This window comes from Liolophura sinensis, chromosome 12 (assembly GCF_032854445.1).
Source record: "Liolophura sinensis isolate JHLJ2023 chromosome 12, CUHK_Ljap_v2, whole genome shotgun sequence".
NCBI lineage: Eukaryota > Metazoa > Mollusca > Polyplacophora > Chitonida > Chitonidae > Liolophura > Liolophura sinensis.
Window position 1 is genome coordinate 8,861,262 of NC_088306.1, and position 21,753 is coordinate 8,883,014.

The 21,753-nt window shown below is 39.3% G+C and overlaps 2 protein-coding genes across 3 annotated transcripts; one reads left to right on the forward strand and one right to left on the reverse strand.

Annotated features, from left to right (window-relative positions):
• Window positions 1-1,100: 1,100 nt before the first annotated feature.
• On the forward strand, window positions 1,101-9,849 carry LOC135479585 (uncharacterized). 2 transcript variants are annotated; one of them, XM_064759474.1, is made up of 7 exons: window positions 1,101-1,720; window positions 3,614-3,698; window positions 4,939-4,976; window positions 6,443-6,503; window positions 7,291-7,362; window positions 7,700-7,842; window positions 9,350-9,849. In XM_064759474.1, the coding sequence occupies exons 1-7, from the start codon at window positions 1,418-1,420 to the stop codon at window positions 9,593-9,595; spliced, it is 948 nt and encodes a 315-aa protein (XP_064615544.1). In that variant the 5' UTR covers window positions 1,101-1,417; the 3' UTR covers window positions 9,596-9,849. The 2 variants fall into 2 exon arrangements, with proteins under 2 accessions (XP_064615544.1, XP_064615545.1); XM_064759475.1 differs by having other exon boundaries at window positions 7,700-7,827.
• An 8,964-nt stretch (window positions 9,850-18,813) lies between these two features.
• LOC135479419 (variant surface antigen E-like) lies at window positions 18,814-19,962 on the reverse strand. The gene is made up of 2 exons (XM_064759246.1): window positions 19,956-19,962; window positions 18,814-19,184 (listed from the first exon to the last, which is right to left on the reverse strand). Exons 1-2 carry the CDS (start codon window positions 19,960-19,962, stop codon window positions 18,814-18,816), a joined length of 378 nt encoding a protein of 125 aa, XP_064615316.1.
• Window positions 19,963-21,753: the final 1,791 nt, after the last annotated feature.

Here is a 21,753-nt window from a genome sequence, read left to right on the forward strand (position 1 = left end):
CGTAACTTGGTATTTCTCCGAATTAAGTTGAGTTACGTTTAACATGAGTAATTTATTAACTAAAGATTTCTAAGAAGCACGGACATTTTATAAGAAATGATCTCGCCTACGTGGGGTCAAAGCTACGAACTTAGTAGCTGTTTAGTAGAAACGAGTCCTCAAATCTCTCAGTATTACTCACCCCATTACAAACATGAGGCCATCGCGGCGCAGTGACCCTGGAGTATGGCGTAAAACACCAGTCAAACAAATACTAATAAATAACATTACAAACACTGGTATTAACAAGCACCTCGTATTTTCAAAATACATACACTTAGGTGTGGTGGGGTGGGGAGGATGAGCACATCCAGGTTCAATGCTGTGTCGGATCACACCTAAGTCTTTAAAAGAGGAAGTTGTAGCTGCCTCACCTGGCGTTCAGCGTTAAGGGGATATACTGGTTGACGTGTATCAGTATAATGGCTCGGGCGGTGCGACTTACTTGCCTTCGGTAAGTCGCCTAGGGTTTACAATTCACTAAGCCATACCCCGTTTAAGCAATATAATATTTTCAAAAAAGAACGAAACATGAAGTGTAGCGAGTCATAGCATGTCTAAGGTGCGCAATAAATGCAAATGGGACTGACAACTGACAATAAGCGGTGAATTCTCTGAGATCATATGTTTTCGAATTCTTTAGTCAAACAAGATATCACTACATGTATATAAAGTCTTCCTAGCTGTTTGCCCCATGCATAAACACGTCTAGATATGCGTTTCGTGTACTTGTTCGGATCGCTTTTCGAGCATTCATAATTTATCTATCTAGTCTCCCATCAACACTCTATTTATTTGTGCCAACAAAAGTTTATTTGTCCCGACGAAATCACTGCATACCTCGCTCTAAATACTAGCATAAGATATGTTAGTATTTAGAGCGAGCTGGGGTGGGACAAAAATACGCAGGATAAACACAGTCCAAGTTTACTGATAGGCCAGGCTGGGGGCTCTAGATCGTGCCAAGGCCGGCCTACATTTCCCTAGTGACACAATTTATTTACACTACGATGTGCAAACGGGGACCGCAGAAGTGTGCACAATATCGCGGCTGCACTGATCCGTGTACTTGTAGTCACGGGTAGGTTCGAATTCGGACTTCAACCCTTGGGAGAAGCTTTCTACAAAATCCACATGCCCGGGTGCCATAGGATGCTCCTACGATCTTTAAATCGAGAAGACGATATATGCATCCCCGACATAATGACGGCTACCGCTCACTTCACAAAGAGTTGATGTCGATGCACCTTTCATTTTCGTTTTGAAGAAATCAGTTTTCTGGGGCCTGTGTGTCCCAGATACATCAAATCTTCTATGAAAACAGTACGCCATTAGTAGGCTGTAGCTACCTACTCCAAGGAACAGGTCCAGTGGCACGATGCTGGCAGAAGACAGCGGCGTAAAATCCGAACATAAAACCGAAGGTAACTGCCTTTGTGTAGCAAGTCAATCTGAACTACCGTGCATGTTATCGAGGTCTTGTCGATCAGCCGTCAGTCTACCCCTGCCTGTTGTGTTGTCCACTCTGGCGCTCGTCTTGTCGACAATCACGTCTGTCTACGTGGCGCTGAATACAGGCTGCACGCCTTGCACCATATCGCGCCCAGGCAGGCTGTCAACAAGTCTCCCAGTTTCACCATCTGCAGACGTCAGCCAAGAGAACGGAGCGCCTACCCGACAGGTATATTCAGGTTTTTCATTCATTTTTGGTTCGATAAACAAATATACCCTCTCGGTGTAGGTTCGTTAATTGGGTTCAGTTTATAACAGTTTCTGGGGTTGGTAAACGTAATGAAACATATGTAACTTTAACTGTATACCTAATAGTCGGCCTGATTTTGAGAAAAACTATCGGAGTAAGATTACATAAAATAAGTAAAAACCTTATTTGTATTTTATAGGAGAGTTTTGTGTAGATATTTATTAGATTGGTGTTTTACGCCGTACTCAAGAATAGTTAACTTATACGATGGCGACCAACATTATGGTGGGTGGAAACAGGGCAAAGCCCCGGGGGATACCCACGAACATCCGCAGGTTGCTGTCAGACCGTCCCGCGAACCGCCACTACGGAGAGATAACCATCATGAGCTGGATTTGAACACACAGCGATCGCATTGGTGAGAGACCCCTGGGCTATTACGCTGCGCTGTCGCGCTAACCAACTGACCCATGGAGGCCTCGGTTCTGTATAGAGTTTAGACTCTTAACTGAAGCACTTCTTCAAATACAATATTTCTGTTTATATATTTAATTAGAACGGTAATACAGACGTACAAAATGGGGTACCAGAATTTTCTTATTTCAGCAAGAAAACGGCTGAATGATTTATGTGCATTTAATCATTCATTTAATTGATACAAGTTTATTATTGGGGAAGTTTTATTATTGAAGTTTTTAAAAGCAAACGGGGTGCCCATAGTAAACCATCGCCCTTTGAGATGTTACAGACGATCTTTGCTATCGTCCTTATTTTTATAGGAGGGTTGTGTATAGGATCTTCACCATCAAAAATCAAGTGACCAAAAATTTATTTAAAAAAAAAAAATTACAATTAAGTTCTGCTTTTGGTCTTGGTTTTGGACTTCAGTCTTATCAACTGAGATGTACTATGTTTCCAACTGGCATATTTGCTATAAACAGGCCTAATACCTTTTTATACACACCATTATATTAATTAGTCTAAAAAGTCAAATAAAGGACACACTCAAAACTTCCAAATGTGTAATAGGTGGTCAAATGTAAGGGATAAGAATTCTACAGCACACCACGATATCTTGGGTTGTTTTAAGTTGCGCAGGGTAAATATGCATCGTTTTCATCAATACAGCATTATTACTTTCTTATAAAACTTCGATAAGTTCCTTATTCTGTACATTGGATGAGCACTTCGTGTCCGTGCAGGTTCGAATGTATAACTTGAGGAATAATTAGATTAACTTTTTCTATGAACATTTAATCGATATCCATCGATATCTATATCCAGTGGATTATACGAAAGTTGCAATTGAAAGTATTGGGTATAGGTAAGCCGTTTGGTGTAACATTACCTCGCTGCCTCGCATCGCTATCTCGCTGCCTCGCTGCCTCGTCCTTTGCAAAGGTCTAAAGCAGGGAGGTAGCGATGCGAGGCGGCGAGGTAGCGAGATTATGTCGCTACGTCGGTGTCTCGCATTGCTACCTCGCAGCCTCGCATCGCCTCCTCGCTACTTCCTTACCTTGTTACCTCGCTTCTTTACCTCGTTACCTCGCTTCGTTACCTCGTTACCTCGCTGCCTTACCATGTATTAGAAAGGCCAAGGTGGCGAGGTAGCGAGGTGTCCTCCATCGTTTTCCAATGTAATGCCTTGTAGAGGAATATAAAGTGACAGAGCCATCAATCCCTGCCTACGCTGTAAATCATTAAAATACATCCGTACTTAACAAATCAACGATTGGAGTTAAATGGAAATGTACGTACCGGAAAATGTCGATAAAGAATACTTCCTGTTATTAAATATTCTTGTCTATTAATGTTTATTCCTTGCTAAACATTTTGTGACATTGGGTTTTTGTTTTTCTTCGTGACCTGCAGGATGGACGCAATAATCCGCAATTTTTCCACGAAATACTGAAGAGGGCTGCTAACAAGAACAACGGAAAATCTGGGAAAAACAGAGGCAAGCATGCTAAGTTTAATATGAAAATTCATTATAACTCTCTCTCCCTGGCAAGCTTACCCCAATATTCTACACACTTTTCCATGCATTTCAATAGCATTTTAGCTAACAATTGTTACACGTTGCTGGAGAGTCTGGGTTGCTGAGATGGATGTTTCGCTGTGACCATCACGAGTTCGAATCCATCTCTTTGAGTCTGGAGGCTTGTCAAGGTGAAGGTCGGTGATTCACTCCTCCACCTATTAACCTGAAAGCCGTCATCTTAGTACGGCGTTTAAAACCAATCAAATTTGATATATAATACATAAATAAGTAAATAAAATCACAATTTATGAAACAGTAGACCTACACAAATAAGTACTGATTACACTGTGATTCAAAAACTATGTTCCAGTGTCCGTTGCTGTAATCCAGTGTGTATCTTTTGGATTAAGTTCATCAAACGCCAAGCATTTGTTATCTGGACTTTCAGTTGAAAAAAACGTTTAGGTAAATTAGTTACTGCCAAAATCCACTGCGTATTTTTAACTCCCAAGTTCATTTGCGTATTTTAACTCCAAAGTTCAGCTGCTAAAATCCACTGCATATTTTTAACTCCCAAGTCCATCTGCCAAAATCCACTGCATAGTATTAACCCACACATCCAGCTGTCCAGAAGCAATTCGCCGTTTGTGAATTCTAAACTGTGTAGCCGAATAAAAACTATTCAGGCAGAAAGTACTACTGGTTGTACTTTGCTATCTTGCTACTTCTTAATGGAAGTCATTGTCTGTGTACACAGAAGATTTGAGATCTGCTGAACACTTTCTTCTCCCTACAGTTCGGGGATAAATTCATCCAAATTATCTCCCTTGAAATTCAAACTGCGTTTTGGATAACGTCGTCCTTATGGTCTCACAAGGTGTTTCACACGTGGCAAAGTTGCCAGATCTCGGTGGATTGTCTTGGTGATTCCATTAACCTACAATTAATCAGTCAGGCGCTGGGTCTATCGGATAGATCCTTCATTTAGAAATTCTGGAAATTTTCCCTTCTTACAATAAAGTTATCTCCCTTTTCCTTAGGCAGTGCGAAGTCCGGATCATTTATTCACGTTGATACAAAACAGGTACGCTACATGACGTTGCCAGTGTTGTGTAAGATTTTGCCATTCCTTTTTTCATAAAACTTATTACATTTTACACTTAGTATATTAGGCGAAGTATTTCCGAACTCATGTCAAAAGGGGTTCTCCTTACAGGCAGTGATCCATGCCGACGACGGTGCAAGACCAAAAGTGTAAGTTACTTTCTGTTCTTCAAGTCTTTGCATTATACCCAGTCTGGCATGTCCGTATAGGCGTACAAATTTATAATGTATACCATGTATATTCAATCTCGTCTATTCGCAGCAGCTAATCGGCCATTAATCGCACAACATGACTTTGTCCATAAAGGAATGACTGTTTACATGTCTGTTCTCCATGCCTTCCCTCATGTCTGTTCTCCATGCCTTTCCCTCATGTCCGTTCTCCATGCCTTCCCTCATGTCTGTTCTCCATGCGTATCCTTCATATCTCATAGGGCAAATTCATAATGACTCTTCACCATATCTCATAGTGTATATTCATCATGTCTCTTGACCATGGCTCACAGTATATATTCATCATGTCACTTCGCCATGGCTCACAGTATATATTCATCATGTCTCTTCACCATATATAACAGTGTATATTCATCATGTCTCTTCACCATATATCACAACGTATATTCATCATGTCTCTTCACCATGGCTCACAGTATATATTCATGTCACTTCGCCATAGCTCACAGTGTATATTCATCATGTCTCTTGACCATGGCTCACAGTATATATTCATCATGTCTCTTGACCATGGCTCATAGTGTATCTTCATCATGTCTCTTCACTATGACTCACAGTATATATTCATCATGTCTCTTGACCATGGCTCATAGTGTATATCCATCATGTCTCTTCACCATATCTCATAGTGTATCTTCATCATGTCTCTTCCCAATATCTCATAGTGTATCTTCATCATGTCTCTTCCCAATACCTCATAGAGTGAATTCATTATATTGCTTCACTATAGTTCATAGTGTATCTTCATTGTGTCTCTTCACCATACCTCATAGTGTATATTCATCATGTCTCTTCACCATATCTCATAGTGTATATTCATCATGTCTCTTCACCATATCGCATAGTTTATCTTCGACCATATGTAGTTACAAAGTTCATTCAACAAGGTCCATCGCCAGTGTTTATTCACGGCTTTTAGTTCTTCCTCATTTGCACGTAAGAACTTGTTTGTTCTATGTTGAGAGCATACTTCATATGTTGTCATAGTAACCTACTGGTGTATATGATGTAAATGTCCTGAGTACTCATAGTAGTGGCTCATCTTCACATGGCCATGGTGCAACAGATTTTGGCTACAATTTAAGACTGAGCTCAGTTTTGGTCTTTTATGTGTAGTTTATTTATGTTTTCAACCCAAAATCATTCTGAGAGCAGCTATGCTTGAGTAAAGACTCACGTATGAAAAAAAAACTCTTATAAGATGCAAGATATTTGCTGAATAGTGCGTGGTTGCCGACAGTTACAATCTCTTAACCTGGCCACGTGTTTTGTTTGTCTCGCAGCGAAGCCATCCAGTTCATGCGCGCTGAAGCACCCTATATGCACACAACAAATTTAGCAAGAGATATATCTAATGATGTTGTTTTGTCTTGTACATACAGCACCGTGTACTGGCCTCACACTTTGTTCCAAAAGGCACCGGAGACCTGCCCTTTGCACCAGGTAATCCATTATCAGTTGTTCACTTCATTTAAAATGCCAAAACACACGATGTCTTGCTGAAGGGTGTAACGCGGGCTCATACTAAAACCTGTCTTACATAACATATAAATACTCACATTCTTGGTACATAATTTCCTAATTTGGCCTCAGGATAAAATGATATTTCTTTAGGTATGCATTTAATTATCTGATTATTTGATTGGTGTTTTACGCGGTACTCAACGATATTTCACTTATACAACGACGGCCAGCATGATGATGGGTGGAAACTGGGAAGAGCTTGGGTCAACCCACAATCATCTGCACGTTGCTGACACACCTCCCCGCGTACGGTACGATCACAGAGGAAGACAGCAAGAGGAAGGGACATGTGCCTACGCCGAGCTTTCTGTAAATGGGTAAGGCGTTACGTCTAGAGCCTTTAGTAAGGTGTACAACTGAGGCTGCGCCATACATTTACTTGGTAGCAAAACTAATTCTTCATTGAGTTGTACCGCCAATAGCATCTTGTAAGCCATACTATATAATCGTAAAACACACTCCCCACTTAATATAGGGTCGCATAAGTGAAATATTCTTGAGTACGGCGTAAAACACCAATTAAACAAATACATGATTACTTAATGTAGGTGAGTTCCTGTTGGAATGTTAATGTTGAAAAATTTCTTAATATTTTATACGCTACCAAGATAAGACCTGTTGAGTTTTAGCTTTTGGGTAGCTTATCAAGCTTATGAAAACTGTGTATACTGCATGCAAAATGAATCATATTTCCATTTTTTTTCAGGTATGCCATGTGTTGAGTATGAAAGGAAAACCCTGATTTGTAGAAACCAAACAGCTATCCAACGTGAACAAAGTTAGTTTTTTTTGTTTGTTCAATATCGCGTAAGTCACAAAGCGGGGCTGGTGTCAGAGATTTGCTCTCCTGTCATATAATTCAAAACCAAGATGTTGAAATTGCTGTGTTTGAAGACAAATATACATAAACGAAAATGAAATTGTGCTGAAAAGATTAAGTAAAACTGTTATAGTTCATGGTTGTTAATATTATTTGTCCATTTTCTGTTTTGAAAAAACAAGTGCAGGCTTTCGACAATTGTTCTAGCGTTTACGACACCACCGAAAAAAGTTAAAAGAAAACGTATTTACAAACTTTTCTGATAGTTACCGCGGTTCTTCATTTCCACTTTTAGATGCCGATATTATGCGACATTTCTGGGTTATGTCGTCCACGAAGATAAAGAAGAAACCACCAATGGAACTGACGGACGGGAAATTTGTAACCATAAAAAAGACGGGTCAATATCTGATTTACAGTCAGGTACGTTTGCTACAGGTGCGTTCATTTCGAGATGGAAAACCGGTTACAAATTCCAATATAACTTGAGCCAATGATGTAACCTCTTTAAGTTTCTGCTGAACTAGTTTCAGCTAATGTTACCGTCAATATCTGTTGGACTAATTGTGTGGTTGAAAATATTCATACGGTATCATTTGTTAAGTCACGATGAAAGTTTATAAAAGGATACCAATGTAATCAATTGTCCTGTCTTCTGCTAGTTATTTAAGTTATAAATGTATTTATTTCAGTACGTATTAGCAATTACAATTTAGGGTACCGAATATCTGTGAACCTAAATTGTGATTTGGACACTTCCTTTACAATAATAAACGACATAACCTAAAACTGGACAGAGTTGTGAAATTCGGACAGGGATTTGCGCCAAACTAAACAGATATAACTCATGGTAAATGTTTAGAGTCTTGGTTTCATAAATATGAAGACGATTGTGCCTTCTTACAAAAAATGTTTTTAGCCCAGTACGTGTTTAAATCGGGTCAAAAAGCATGCATGTTTATTACATGAGCACACTGATTTTTATAAACAGCTTTTGTCAAAGTACGTCAGACATAGGTTATGAACATTCGACCTGGAAGTTATCCATGGACTACGAGTTTGAAATCTGAATTGGATGCCATGCCTGGAATATCGACTGTCTTTCTGACATGACCGAAAACTACTTCCGTTTTACACACCTAGAATTATTCACTATTTATGTATTATTTCTTACACATTTCTTTGGTAACTGCCTGTAGTGTTATAAGATAAACTTGCTGGTGTATCTTGTAATTACTTCTGGTGTATCTTGTAATTATTGAGTTGGAACACCCGGCCCCAGTATAGTCTAGATTAAAGTGCGCTGAAAAAACACGGATAGACCTGTGAACCTGTGGTTTAAGTTTGTGCACACAATTTAAATTTATACAAAAACCTTACTTAATAAATAGTTTCTTAGAGTCTTCCCATGTACAAACACAAACCCAGAAATGTTACTCTTACAGAGAGAAATATCTATCAGCAGCAGTGTTTCTGTTTTGTATAAAATGTTGCTGTTTTGTATAGAATGTTGTTGTTTTGTATAAAATGCTGCTGATTTGTATATGTTGTTGTTTTTATGTAAAATGTTTTTGTTAAATATATTTCTGTTTTGTATGATCTGTTACTGTTTTGTTTGATATGTTTCTGTTTTGTTTGATGCATTTCTGTTTGATATATATATATATATATATATATATATATATATATATATATATATATATATATATATATATATAATTTATATATAAATATATATATATATATATATATATATATATATATATATATATATATATATATATATATATATATAAATTATCTGTTACTGTTTTGTAGGATGTATTTCTGTTTTTGTATGATCTGTTACTGTTTGGTTTGGCTCATTTGTATAAGGCACTTTCATAATTAAATCTTACCCCACCTATAATATGTCATAATACAATGTCATTTTCTTCTCTCGTAGGGAACCTTCTTGGAGTCGTCATATCGGACTAGCCTCCAGGTGACTGTTGACGGCAAAAGTGTAATGAGATGCACAGAGAGTTCAAACGAGCAGATGTATGACGTCAGTTATCAGTCGTGCGGCGTCAGTGGTGTCTTTAGCCTGTCAGCCAATCAGAAAGTCGCTGTCAAGTTCCCCTACCCTGGCACACAGATAGACCTTAAACAGGACGCCACCTACTTCGGCCTGATTTACATGTCCAAATAATTCTCCCCGTGAAACAGATAGGGGAAGCTTTAACATCATTCCCAAGCTCATCGTGGGGCCTTCGGCACATGGCGATTACGTGTAAACGTACGTCAAACAAATTCGCCCAGTCCTGATAGGTTTTCTCCGGAAGTGAACTATCCCAGAAACCTCTTGTGACCGTAAGATTTGAACTCCCTGTGCCCTGAGGCAATCAGTTTTTGTGGTAGGCTTCGTTTTGCGCCAATATCGCTCAAAACGACACCGGGCATTTTTTTTTTCTGTTGAGGAGGTCACCTGATCGGAATGGCTATGTCAGCCATAGATGGATTTAATGATGTTTCAAGGAATATATCTTCGTAACTTGTATTGAGAGAGAGTTCAGAAAATATTCGATCACAATCAACCCTATGGATTGTGATCGAATATTTTAGCTATATTATATATTATAGCTATATTTGCAGTCCCACAGAATGACTTCGGATGAATGAGTAAATTTTAATTTATCTCTTAATTCTTAAATAATTTAAACTTATATTCACACATAAATGTATATCATTTCGTGTATATCAGTTCAGCTGTTACTTTGAAATGCAACGTTTCGTGTGTGTCAAGCCACAGTCTTTTTCTAAGTTTATTTCTAAGTGACTTTAATATTAAACCACCCTGTTTGTTTCAAAGAGGGCATTAACAATGTTAAAGGCAGTTACTGTATCCATCAAGCATATTTCATACCGGGTATTTTGCACATTCACAGCGGACACATGGTCTTGTCACCACGATCGCTGGTTTAATGAAGACGAGCGCACAAATCAGTGTTTTTGGCTTACATACGTGATGGGCCCGTTTTTATCAAGCAACTCAAGACTTAAGACTTAAATTACCAACTCAGAACAGGAAAGAACACAACTTGCGGTTGGTACATTGTTCTGCAGAAGATAGTCAGCGTATAAATTTTAAACTTCTGGAGCGAAGCATTTTAATTGTACATTGTAGCTTTATTTGAACTTTTGTCTTAAGATGTTTGATAAATATGGGCCCAGATGTATAATGGGAGCACGCCATTATGGGCCCCGATGTATAATAGGAGCACTCCATTATGGTCCCAGATGTATAATGGGAGCATTCCATTATGGTCCCAAACGTATAATGGGAGCATTCCATTATGGTCCCAGATGTATAATGGGAGCACTCCATTATGGTCCCAGATGTATAATGAGAGCACTCCATTATGGACCCAGATGTATAATGAGAGCACTCCATTATGGGCCCAGATGTATAATTGAAGCACTCCATTATGGGCCCCGATGTATAATGGGAGTACGCCATTAGATAATGTAAGCCTCATTGTCGATGTTAGTCAATATGTGTCATTTCACAATGAAATATGATGCGGAGGTCTACCATTGATGGTTTTATTATTAAATAAACCAGGCTTGTATTATAGATTAATCAGGTGTAAATGGATTGTCTCACCGTTTTAATCTGCAGATGTTGTTGGCCATTTTATACCCCCCACCCCACAACCCCCCACCCCGCTCCGCCCTTACAATATTGTTGAACTGATTAATCTGTCTATTTGCGTACGGTAATAGGCATTAGGTATTCGAAAAATCTTATTTTGAGAATTGAAAATGAATTGGAATGGCTTTGTGTCTCCACTGGTACCATTGTGTTTTTTTTTATGAGAAACAGGGCTGTATGTGGTATGGTGTTGTGTTGTAAGGCGTGGTTGTGAAAAGGATTTGTGTAATTATGCATGGTTGTGGAATTTGTATCACAACAATATGTTGTGGAAGACATTTGTGTAATATTCTTGACTGCGGCGTAAGACTTCAGTCAAATAAATAAATAAACTAGTCCACACTGAGACATTTAAAAACTTTACATGCGCAATTGATTTTCTGACAGAACAAATTAAAAGAAAGTGTTTACATATGTGTTAGTAGAGCCGTGTTGATCAGACAAGTCTTTATTACCATCTTACTTAGTTCATTTTTTTTGATCGAAATTCTCACTGCTACTTGTTTGAACTTTATATTCATTGATCGCTATTGGTTCAACTTTCATAAGATATTGTTGCTGCGTAAAATTACATATGTTATCTAGAATGGCTCCAGTAATTTTAAAACTTATCGCTTATCGAAAAGATATGTTTCTTTATTAGCAATGGAATAAAACTTTAACTGGGGGTAAATGGCTTTTGACAACTAGTTTTACTCTGCTGCAGGCTTTCCTAGTAATAACAGATGCTGCTAGGAATAGGGGATTTTGCTTACAATCTATTGTTCTGTTGATGTGAGTATATTTTGTGTACGATCAGTTGTGCTGTTCCTATTAAATGTCGTTTTGTGTATGGTGGAGCAGTGATGTTCTTACGAGCACGACGTTTTATGTACGACAGAATCCCAAGGTATTGTCGTTGAATCTTCCGCTTTGTGTACGATTTATGTTGTTGCTGTTGTAAAGCATTGTGTGCGATTCACTTTGCTTTTTCTGTGGATATGCTATTTTGTGTAAAGCTAGATGTGCTTCTGCTGCAAATATCGCACCTTAATAATGTACAGTTTACACAACTGCCCTGCAAAGCATAAACATGAGGTTCCATGTACGCTTTGTCATATTGCTGTGAGTATGACATTTGTGTTGTTACAAAAACATGACTTGGAATTATATAACCTGTATTGTTTGTGTTTAGTCACTTTAGATTTTCTCTCCTATATTTTGTAACCTTATATTATATGTATTATGTCATGCTTACTCATATAATGCATTACTTACCCTATACCAGTGTTGTTGTTGTGCACCCTATATGTATTCATCTGAAGATGCATCTTTATGGTCCGCAATTTTGAATGACTGTACATAATTTGTACATAGTTTTACTTTTAATATTTGTGGAACTGGATTGTTTTGTACATGAATAATTATTGAAGCAGGATATGTAGTGTAATTAGTGTCCAATGTATGATTAACTGCTTTCTTATTACGCACATAACTCCAAGCATAATAAATATACATTGTCCATCATTCTATATGATACAGATAGATTATTCATATCGTTATAACGGCCTCGTCTTACGTGCAAGACCGGAACCCGTCTCACGTGGAAAACCGAAACCCGTCGAGTCGAGTAGTATCCAGATTAAAGTATCCCGGTCCGATGCCATGCCTAACTGAGCTCAAAATTTAAAACCTTGTTACAGAGCCTATTTTTTGGTACTGGAAGTTAAAATGTTGGCATACTTGTCCAAAGACAACATTTATGGGATGGTCACATATTAATTTTTGATGCTCAACGTATGCTCTAAATCCCATGTCAAATTTTCAGGTAAGAAAGAAATGGCTGATTGAATCTGCCCGTACACCTCTCTTATGCTTTTTCAGCTTAGCTGAAAATTCAGTACTGGTCGCTTCAATGCCAGTACAATGTAATTTGTTACAGGGTGTTATGTCTGGTGTCTGACATGGCGTTCCAAGTGATACAGAACTACAAATATATAGGCATTTCGACAAACCTGGTTCAAGCTTACACCTTCGTTACTTGACCTATATGAAGATAAAAGTGACTTTAATCTCCATGCAAACAGATCAACGCTCACTAATACTTCGAAGGCATCAAAGCAGTAGTCTTTTTTTCTTTTGTTTCAGCAGTACATTTTTGTCTTCAACCCTACGGCTAAATTGGTTATGTTTGTATCATGGTTTATTGTGTTTTTTATATGCCATTAAAGAGTCTATAAAGCAGAACTATGTTTTGTTGGTAACGTTTATGGTTTGTGAATTTCAAACAGCCCTTCATCAAAACAGCCAACCATGTACGATCACATACTTACGTTTCTTATGTTTGTAGTCTTTTATATGGTGAGATCTTATTCTCCATGTGCTTCGCAATTATCAACCCAAGAGAATTCCTTAACTGTGTATAAGATGTTATTTTAGCAAAATTAACGTACGGTAGCCAAACATTTTCTGGCAAAAGAATTTTCGTCTAAACAAAAGTTAATAGCAATCAGTAAAATACGGCCTATAAGTAAAGATTGGAAATCAGCATATCTGAACAACTAGCCCGGAATTTAACAGCTCCTCTCACTGTTTTACGAATTTCATTTAATTATTCTTGTATACCGAGGGTATCAACCGGTGTGCTTGTCTGTAACATATTGGACCAATTTTAATTAATTTACCTCAAATTTTAGGTTCTATGCTTATTTCAAGGACACATCAAGTACATATTTAAGTATATATAGTGTTTTGTGTTTTTACAGGTGTATATTAACTATAAAGGTTTGCATAGTTTACTTAAACTGCCGGTACGATAAATGAACATAAGTCTTTACAAAGGTTTGGATGTGATATGCACGGGTTTGTAGAAGTGAATATGTTTACATTCGTGTCTGTTTGCACGACGGTTAAGCTTATGTAACGGTATTTTATTATGCGTACAACGAACATTGTTCCCATGAGGACATTTGTGCGATATGTTTGTGTGTGCGTACATTCACTTTACATGTTTGGAATATTGCATGTGTACTGTGAAATGCAGGACATTGTGTCTCATTGCAGATTTGTAAATAAACTGTTTCATCATCTTTCATTAAGAGCAATGGTTGTTATGTGTTCTGTGTTTCTGTGATATTAAATAAATGTATGTATGAATGATTGAATGGATTAATGGAGTTTAGCGCCACACTGGCAGTATATCAGCTATGTCGGTGCGAGCACATATAAGGATCAGGTAGACTTTTTGTCTGTCTATATTTAAACAACTGTCCAAAAAAAGGAAGGAGGCATTTAAAATCGAATTAAGAAAATAAAGTCAGATTTGTAAAGCCACATCAAATATTTTTAATTTATTTATTTATTTGATTGGTGTTTTACGCCGTACTGAAGCATATTTTACTTATACGACGGCGGCCAGCATTATAGTGGGAGGAAACCGGGCAACGCCCGGGGGAAACCCACGACCATCCGCAGGTTGCTGCAGACCTTCCCACGTACGGCCGGAGAGGAGGTCAGCATGAGCTGGATTTGAACTCACAACGACCGCAGTGGTGAGACAAATATTTTTAAAGCTATGGGGGTATTGTACACCGACTACATCTTATGATATTGGCAAATGGCCATATTAAATGTTTCATGAAAATATCGCCAACGATACTGTAGACTATCGAATATGGGCAGAGGCTAAACACTCAATCTGGATATTTCTTGTTTCCTCTCCCGCTGACTTTACCCGCAGTATTTTCAATTTTTGACGTGAAAATTACCCTCACTTTGGCAGCAAGATACCTAAGGGTTCTGCATTTGGAGATTACGTATCTCTCCTCGTAACATTTGTTAGACGATTTCAATCACGTTACTACTGCAAAACTTTGCGTGTCAAGGTTATTTCATCAAACGCCTTCACTTAGTTTCTTAAGTTTTTCAAGTAAATATGTAAAGAGCGTCCAGAATCCCTGGCACTTGGTTTCATGACTGCGTCTCACGCCGCTAAACCCGGGGCTAGGGACTGTATACTCATCCTGTTTAATTTGTTTCGCCACGTTAAGTACATGAACAGTTCAAATCAAAGCCCTACTGATATACATATTTCATTATCTAACCTGGTACAACCATTTGAATACCGATTTCCCCCTCATTCATCTAGAACATTCCAACATCTCTCCAACACCATTGATAACTGTTGAGTGTTTGTCTTTAAATTATCCCGTCCTAATTACAATTTTTTGGAGAGCTAGTGTTAAATGTTGTTTTGGAAATGGATCTTGCGATTATCGACTTGGAGCGCCCCTTACGGACTACGAATGGTATGCGAATGTTGGACATGACGCTTATATATATACTTGACTTGAATTACTTGGAACGGCCACATCAGTTGTTTCGACGCACGGATAATGCCATACTGACAGTCAAATGGAACACTGTCTGGATCGATTCTCCCATTAAGTATAAACTTTTGTGGGAATATTTGTTTGAGACATTAAAATGAGTTGAAGAATTTTTAATATTTTTACAAAAGTTAAGTGTCCTTTCATGTTGATTGTCCAGTGCGTGGAAATGACAGCAACAAACAACTTTTACATCATTTATCCTTGCTCCAATATGATTTCTATTGAATATATTTAGCTTCAATCTTTCTGTCCTTCTCCGCTGAAGCCAAGTGTTCGAATTCGGCTTAAAGTCAGGTATATCATGAAATCTATCTCTTTTCCACCGATGCCAGTCGTTTCGTGGTTTGGTTTCGTTCAGCTATAAACCTGACGCTTTCGAATAAAAGAAATTCTTGACTGCAACGTTCATAAGGCCATCACGTAGACTGAACCTTTAATTAGACAAGAACAACGACTGATGCTTAGCTTCTTATGTGATGGTAATCAATCTTAGGGCTATTGAAAATCAGAATCATGAGGGTAAACCACCTAACTTTGGCGAGTTAGCATCAAAGGTTTTGGAAAGTGGACGTTAGGGTAGGCCTGTTACATGGCGACATAGGCGCGATAAGAGTCGTCTATGTTAACCCACTGTTCTCAGCGCAGCATTGCTTATTTATTTATTTATTTATTTATATTTTTGACTGGCGTTTTACACCGAACTCAAGAATATTTCACTTATACGACGGCGGCTAGCATTGAGGTGGTAGTAAACCAGGCAGTGTCCGGGGGAACCCCACGAACATCCAGATTGCTGACAGGCCTTCCTACGTACAACTGAAGAGAGAGCCAATTTGAACAGGACTTGAACTCACAACGACCGCATTTGGGAGGGCCCTATCATCGCCTATCAGCCTGTACATCCGACCCCACCATTGCTTAAGCCTGTGAACATTAGCCTTTGGACTAAAAAATCTCTAGCTATTTGACTCACAGTTCTAATTCCAGTGCATGGATAATCTTTTGAACTTGACCTTCACTATTTCACACATCGCCTGCGAGCCGACACACATGACCTTGGCATTGCTTAAGTCTGTTAATCTGACATTCAGAAATTCATACATCCCTAACGTTATTACTTCATGGACATGACTTTTGTTTACTGGTAAACCTTTGAGCAAGACATTTGGAAATTTATGCATCTGTATTTAAGCTTTTTTATTCAGTTTTGACATCAGCAACTTGTTTAGTCTATGGATATGACCTTCTGCCCTTTACTGATCTTTAACTTTGTTTATTTATTTCATTGGTGTTTTACGCCCTACTCAAGAATGTTTCACTTATACGACGGTGGACGGCATTATGGAGCTGGGCGGAAACTCACGACCATCCGCAAGCTGCTGGAAGACCTTCCTACGCACGGCCGGAGAGGAAGCCAGCATGAGCTGGACTTGAACTCACAGCGACCGCATTGTTGAAAGGCTTGTCGGACATCGCGCCTCGCTGGGATGCTAACCCCCTCAGCCAAGTAGCGTACTGACATTTAAAAAGAAAAAACATAAAAATGATGTTAAAATCAGATGAAAGAGCATCAAAACTTATCTGCAAATATGGCCTTTAATATTTTTCGATTTTTTTTTTTTTTTTTTTTTTGAAGAAAAGTGTATTTAAAAGTTTTTTTGTATGGTGGGTATTTGGAACCACCTTTTGGTCTTGATCGTCGTCGCATAATACCACTCTAAACAATGATGTGATGCATGTGTAATAAATTTATTTGAATGTGAATTTGTTGTTTACATCCAAACATATGTACTTAATCTGAGTTATGATGAGTTATGATGAATTTAATATTTATGAAAATATTGAAAACATAAATGTGATTAAAATCCAGGTTGAACACATTTGTTATCTGAAAAGACCAAATTCTAGTGCAAGTATGTTTATTAAACCTGTGCTACAACCTAATTTATAACATTATTACACAAAGACTATATATACCAAAAGCAGGTCCCAAATACCCACCATACAAACATTATATTCAAGTGTCCGTTTACCTTTAAATAAAAGTTGAAAAAGTATTGAAGACCACATTTACAACTTACTTTTCGCAGTCTTGCATCTGAACATTATGTAATTTCTATTTTCTCCACCTTTAAAGACAAATCGAGATTAAACAGATGGACGATGGAAACCTCTGCCATTGGAGACCGTTTTGACGGAGTAGTTAAGACGAATTTCTTTTAAGGCTAGGTCACATTGGTGCGGGTTCAGCCGGGTCCTTGGCGGGGAGTTTATGCATTCCCCCTGTCACTGTTCGCGGGACGTTGCTGAGAATAAAGCGGACGACTTGTGGACGTGAGGGGAGTTTGCTTGTCTTCCACCAATATGGTGTGCATATCTGTATGTCAAACGTGCAAAACTTAGCCAATAACTTGCCTTAGGTCGGTGGTTTTATTTGTCTCGATATGCATATGCGTCCAGGGTCAAAATTCGCCAGTAACTTTGAGAAAGGTCGGTGGTTTTATTTGCCTTAGACCAATATGGTGAGCATATCTGTACGTCAAACGTGAAAAAATTCGCCACTAACTTGCTATATGTCAGTGCTTTACCCCGGAACTCCATTTTCCTCTACCCATAAACTGATCACCATCGTATAATTAAACAATGTATAACAATCCTTTAGTTTGATGGGGGAATCCTAAAATCTTTACCCCTGCATCACTTCTGTTTTTATCGCTTTTGTTTACCCCGGTTTCTCGCCTGTTTACCCCTGTATCGCGTCTGTTTACCCCTGTACCGCTTCTGTTTACCCCTGTATCGCGTCTGTTTACCCTTGAATTACTTCTGTTTACCTCTGTTTACCCCTGTATCACTTCGGTTTACCCGTGTACGCAAGTTTGTTAACCCTTGAGGCTGGTTTTGTTTAACACGATGTTCTAACTTCGTGCCCTCTTGCAATCCATGGATCCGGCGCTCTCATCTCAGCTGGTTCTGTAGTCAGTCAACCTGGGGTTCTCATCTCAGCTGGTTCTGTAGCCCGTCAACCCGGGCTTCTCATCTCTGCAGGCCAAGTAGCCTGTCAACCCAGTGTCTTCATCTCAGCTGGTTCTGTAGTCTGTGAACCGGGGTTTAAACTCCGCCCGTCCTGTCGCCTGTAAACCGGAGATGAGATGAGAACTCCTGTATTCTGTCAACCCTGGGTTCTCATCTCAGCTGGTCCTGAACTTTGTCAGCCCGGTGTCCTCATCTCAGCTGGTCCTGTAGTCTGTGAAGCCAGGATTCTCATATCACCTGGCCATATAATCTGTGATCCCGGGGTTCTTATCCCAGCATGATCCTGCAGTGTGTCAACCTGGAGGTGGCATCTCAGCTGATCCTGCCTACCGTCAAATCAGAAGGCAGGTCTGACTGCCCTGGGTTCTCATCTGAGCTGGTCCAGCAATCTCTCAGCTGGGGGTAATCATCTGAGCTCGTCCTGCAGTCTGTTAGCCCGGGGTTCTCCTCCCAGCTGGACCAGCAGTCTGTCAGCCTGGGGTTCACATTCAAGCTGGTCACGCCTTTTGTCAACTCGGGGTTATCATCTGAGCTGGTCCTATAGTCTGTCAACTCGGGGTTCTCATCCCAGCAGGTCCAGAAGTCTAACTGCCAGGGGTTCTCATCCCAGCTGGTCCAGCAGTCTGTCAACTCGGGGTTCTCATCCCAGCTGGTCCAGCCTTCTGTCAATTCGGGGTTCTCATCTCAGCAGGTCCAGAAGTCTGACTGCCAGAGGTTCTCATCCCAGCTGGTCCAGCAGTCTGTCAACTCGGGGTTATCATCCCAGCTGGTCCAGCAGTCTGTCAACTCGTGGTTCTCAACTCAGCTGGTCCTATAGTCTGTCAACTCGGGGTTCTCATTCCAGCTGGTCCAGCAGTCTGTCAACTCGGGGTTCTCATCCCAGCTGGTCCAGCAGTCTGTCAACTCGGGGTTCTCATCCCAGCTGGTCCAGCAGTTTGTCAACTCGGGTTTTCATCCCAGCTGGTCCTATAGTCTGTCAACTCGTGGTTCTCAACTCAGCTGGCCCTATAGTCTGTCGACCTCGGGGTTCTCATCTGAGCAGGTCCTATATTCTGTCAATCCCGGGTTCTCATCTAAACTGGTCCTATAGTCTGTTAACCCGGGGTTCTCATCTAGTTCGTAGTAATCTATGTGTCAAAACAGACATTCGTACACCGGCCGTAAACAAGTAAGAACGCCCCAGGTCAATAATGCTTAATAACTAGCATCATTATGTAGTACTACCACCAGAACGACAGCTGTTATCACTGTTACACTATTAATGTTATTACACACGTGTCTTTTCGACATTTTATGGAAACTGTTGGCTACTTCTACTTCCAGGTAGCTACCTTGCGTCAGAATTATGTATATTTTTAAGACATTGTGATGCTGATTTATTAACTAAACTGACATTTGGGACTTGACCTGTATATCGGACACTTAGCTACTACTTTTACTGCTACAATTATTACTTCGCATATTACGACTGCTACCACTACCACTACGACTTCTACTACTATTACTGCTTCGAATTCTTCTTTTACCACTATTGCTACTGTTGCATCTACTGCTACTACTGCTATTACTGCTACTATTACACCTACTGCTATTACTACTACTCCTACAGCTACAGCTATTACTGCTACTACTGCTTCTCTTTCTACTACTATTAGATCTACTACTACTGCGACTATTGGTGGTATTACCGCTTCTACTACTGCTGCTACTGCCGCTACTGCTGCTACAGCTATTACTGCTTCTTCTGCTACTGTTGTTACTACTTGTACCACTACTGCTTCTACTATTAATTGCTACTTTTATCTCTATAACAGGGACATAACTGGTAGAAGTATGGATCAAAGAGTTGACTCCCGTTTTCTGACTCCAGTCTACCGGTCTACCAGTTTACCAGCTCACAAACTTCTTTACCTAAAACCTCATAAACTGCCAAATCTATCGCTGCTACAACAACATACGTGTAGCAGGTGGAAGAAAAGATCAAAGAACTGACACGTTTTCTGACTCAATCCACCAGCCTATCAGCTCACGAGCGTTTCAGCCTAAAGCCTCGTTAACATTTAACACGACACGTTTAGTATTTGTTGGGGGAAACCAGTGTATAAATACATGTGCCTTTAGAGACGATTTATTATTCATTAAATATGCTTTTCAGTTCATTTGACATATAATAATTCTGATGAGTTATAAACAGTCATTTGGCACACACTGGTAAAACCATATTGAGGTATAGAGCGAAATAGTTAAATAATCTAAGTGGAGGGAAAAAAGAACACACGAACAAATTCATACGCGAGTGGCACGTTCGATGAACTATGTTTACGAGCGCCTTGTGAATTTCCCCAGCTGTAGTAGGCCCTATATTTCCCCAGTTGTAGTAGGCCATATGTCTTCATAAACGAGACGAACGAACACCCCCTTGGTAGGATTATTCAGGGAATAAACTTAACAAGGTAAGGAAGACTTTGCTAATTAACATGTGCTTCCCATCTGGATTTTCCAGTTATCTGATCAGGTCGTACATATACTTCCTACACTTTTTACAACCACGAATTTCATTGGTGCTCGATTTAGACTCGTTTAAAGACCAGCCAATGGCGAGGTTCTGGGATTTTCCAAAAACCCCCACGAAAGTCGACAGTTATCTGCGGTTTCTTCCTTTTTGATAGCAGACATAGAAGAGAAAGGGTAGCCACGTCCGCACCACTGAATAAAGGACATGGAAACTGCCCTGGTCAGTCAGATTTCATTGCGGGCCGTAAGTACACATATACGTAACGTTTTTTACGTACGCAAGCTTAGCTCATCTATCTCAAACTCGAGTCAAATACGCAAAATTTACGAATAACTGTGTTTTACTTAACATCTTTCAAAAGTAGATGTAACAAAGGCAGTGTTAGACATCAATGTGCTAAATATAAAAGCTAACACAGACAAGAGATTGCCTCGTTGAGAATGATTGACGGCATATGACTAGTCGTACTTAGTAAAACGACTCCTAAACAACAACAACACATTTTAACTCAAAGTAAATGTGATGATCTGTAGACGTTTATTCCAGTTTTTTACGAAGCTTATGGTTACAACAATAACTGGAGAGCTATGTGGAGGGATGTATTTTTTTTTAAAATAAAGTGATCAAAACAGCCGCAGATTGAAAAAAGAATGTATTTTTAAAGGTTTCATATGCCGTCATAAACCGAGTCTGCCCAGATGGAATTAAGTATCCACAAGACCTAGTCCCTTTGCATT

What these genes read in the sequence shown, in the direction of transcription:
- LOC135479585 (XM_064759474.1), top strand. Translation starts at nt 1,418, where the DNA reads ATGCTGGCAGAAGACAGCGGCGTAAAATCCGAACATAAAACCGAAGGT. An exon ending in AGCTATCCAACGTGAACAAA is followed by an intron (nt 7,363 to 7,699) that starts GTTAGTTTTTTT and finishes TTCCACTTTTAG; the next exon opens with ATGCCGATATTATGCGACAT. An exon ending in GTCAGGTACGTTTGCTACAG is followed by an intron (nt 7,843 to 9,349) that starts GTGCGTTCATTT and finishes CTTCTCTCGTAG; the next exon opens with GGAACCTTCTTGGAGTCGTC.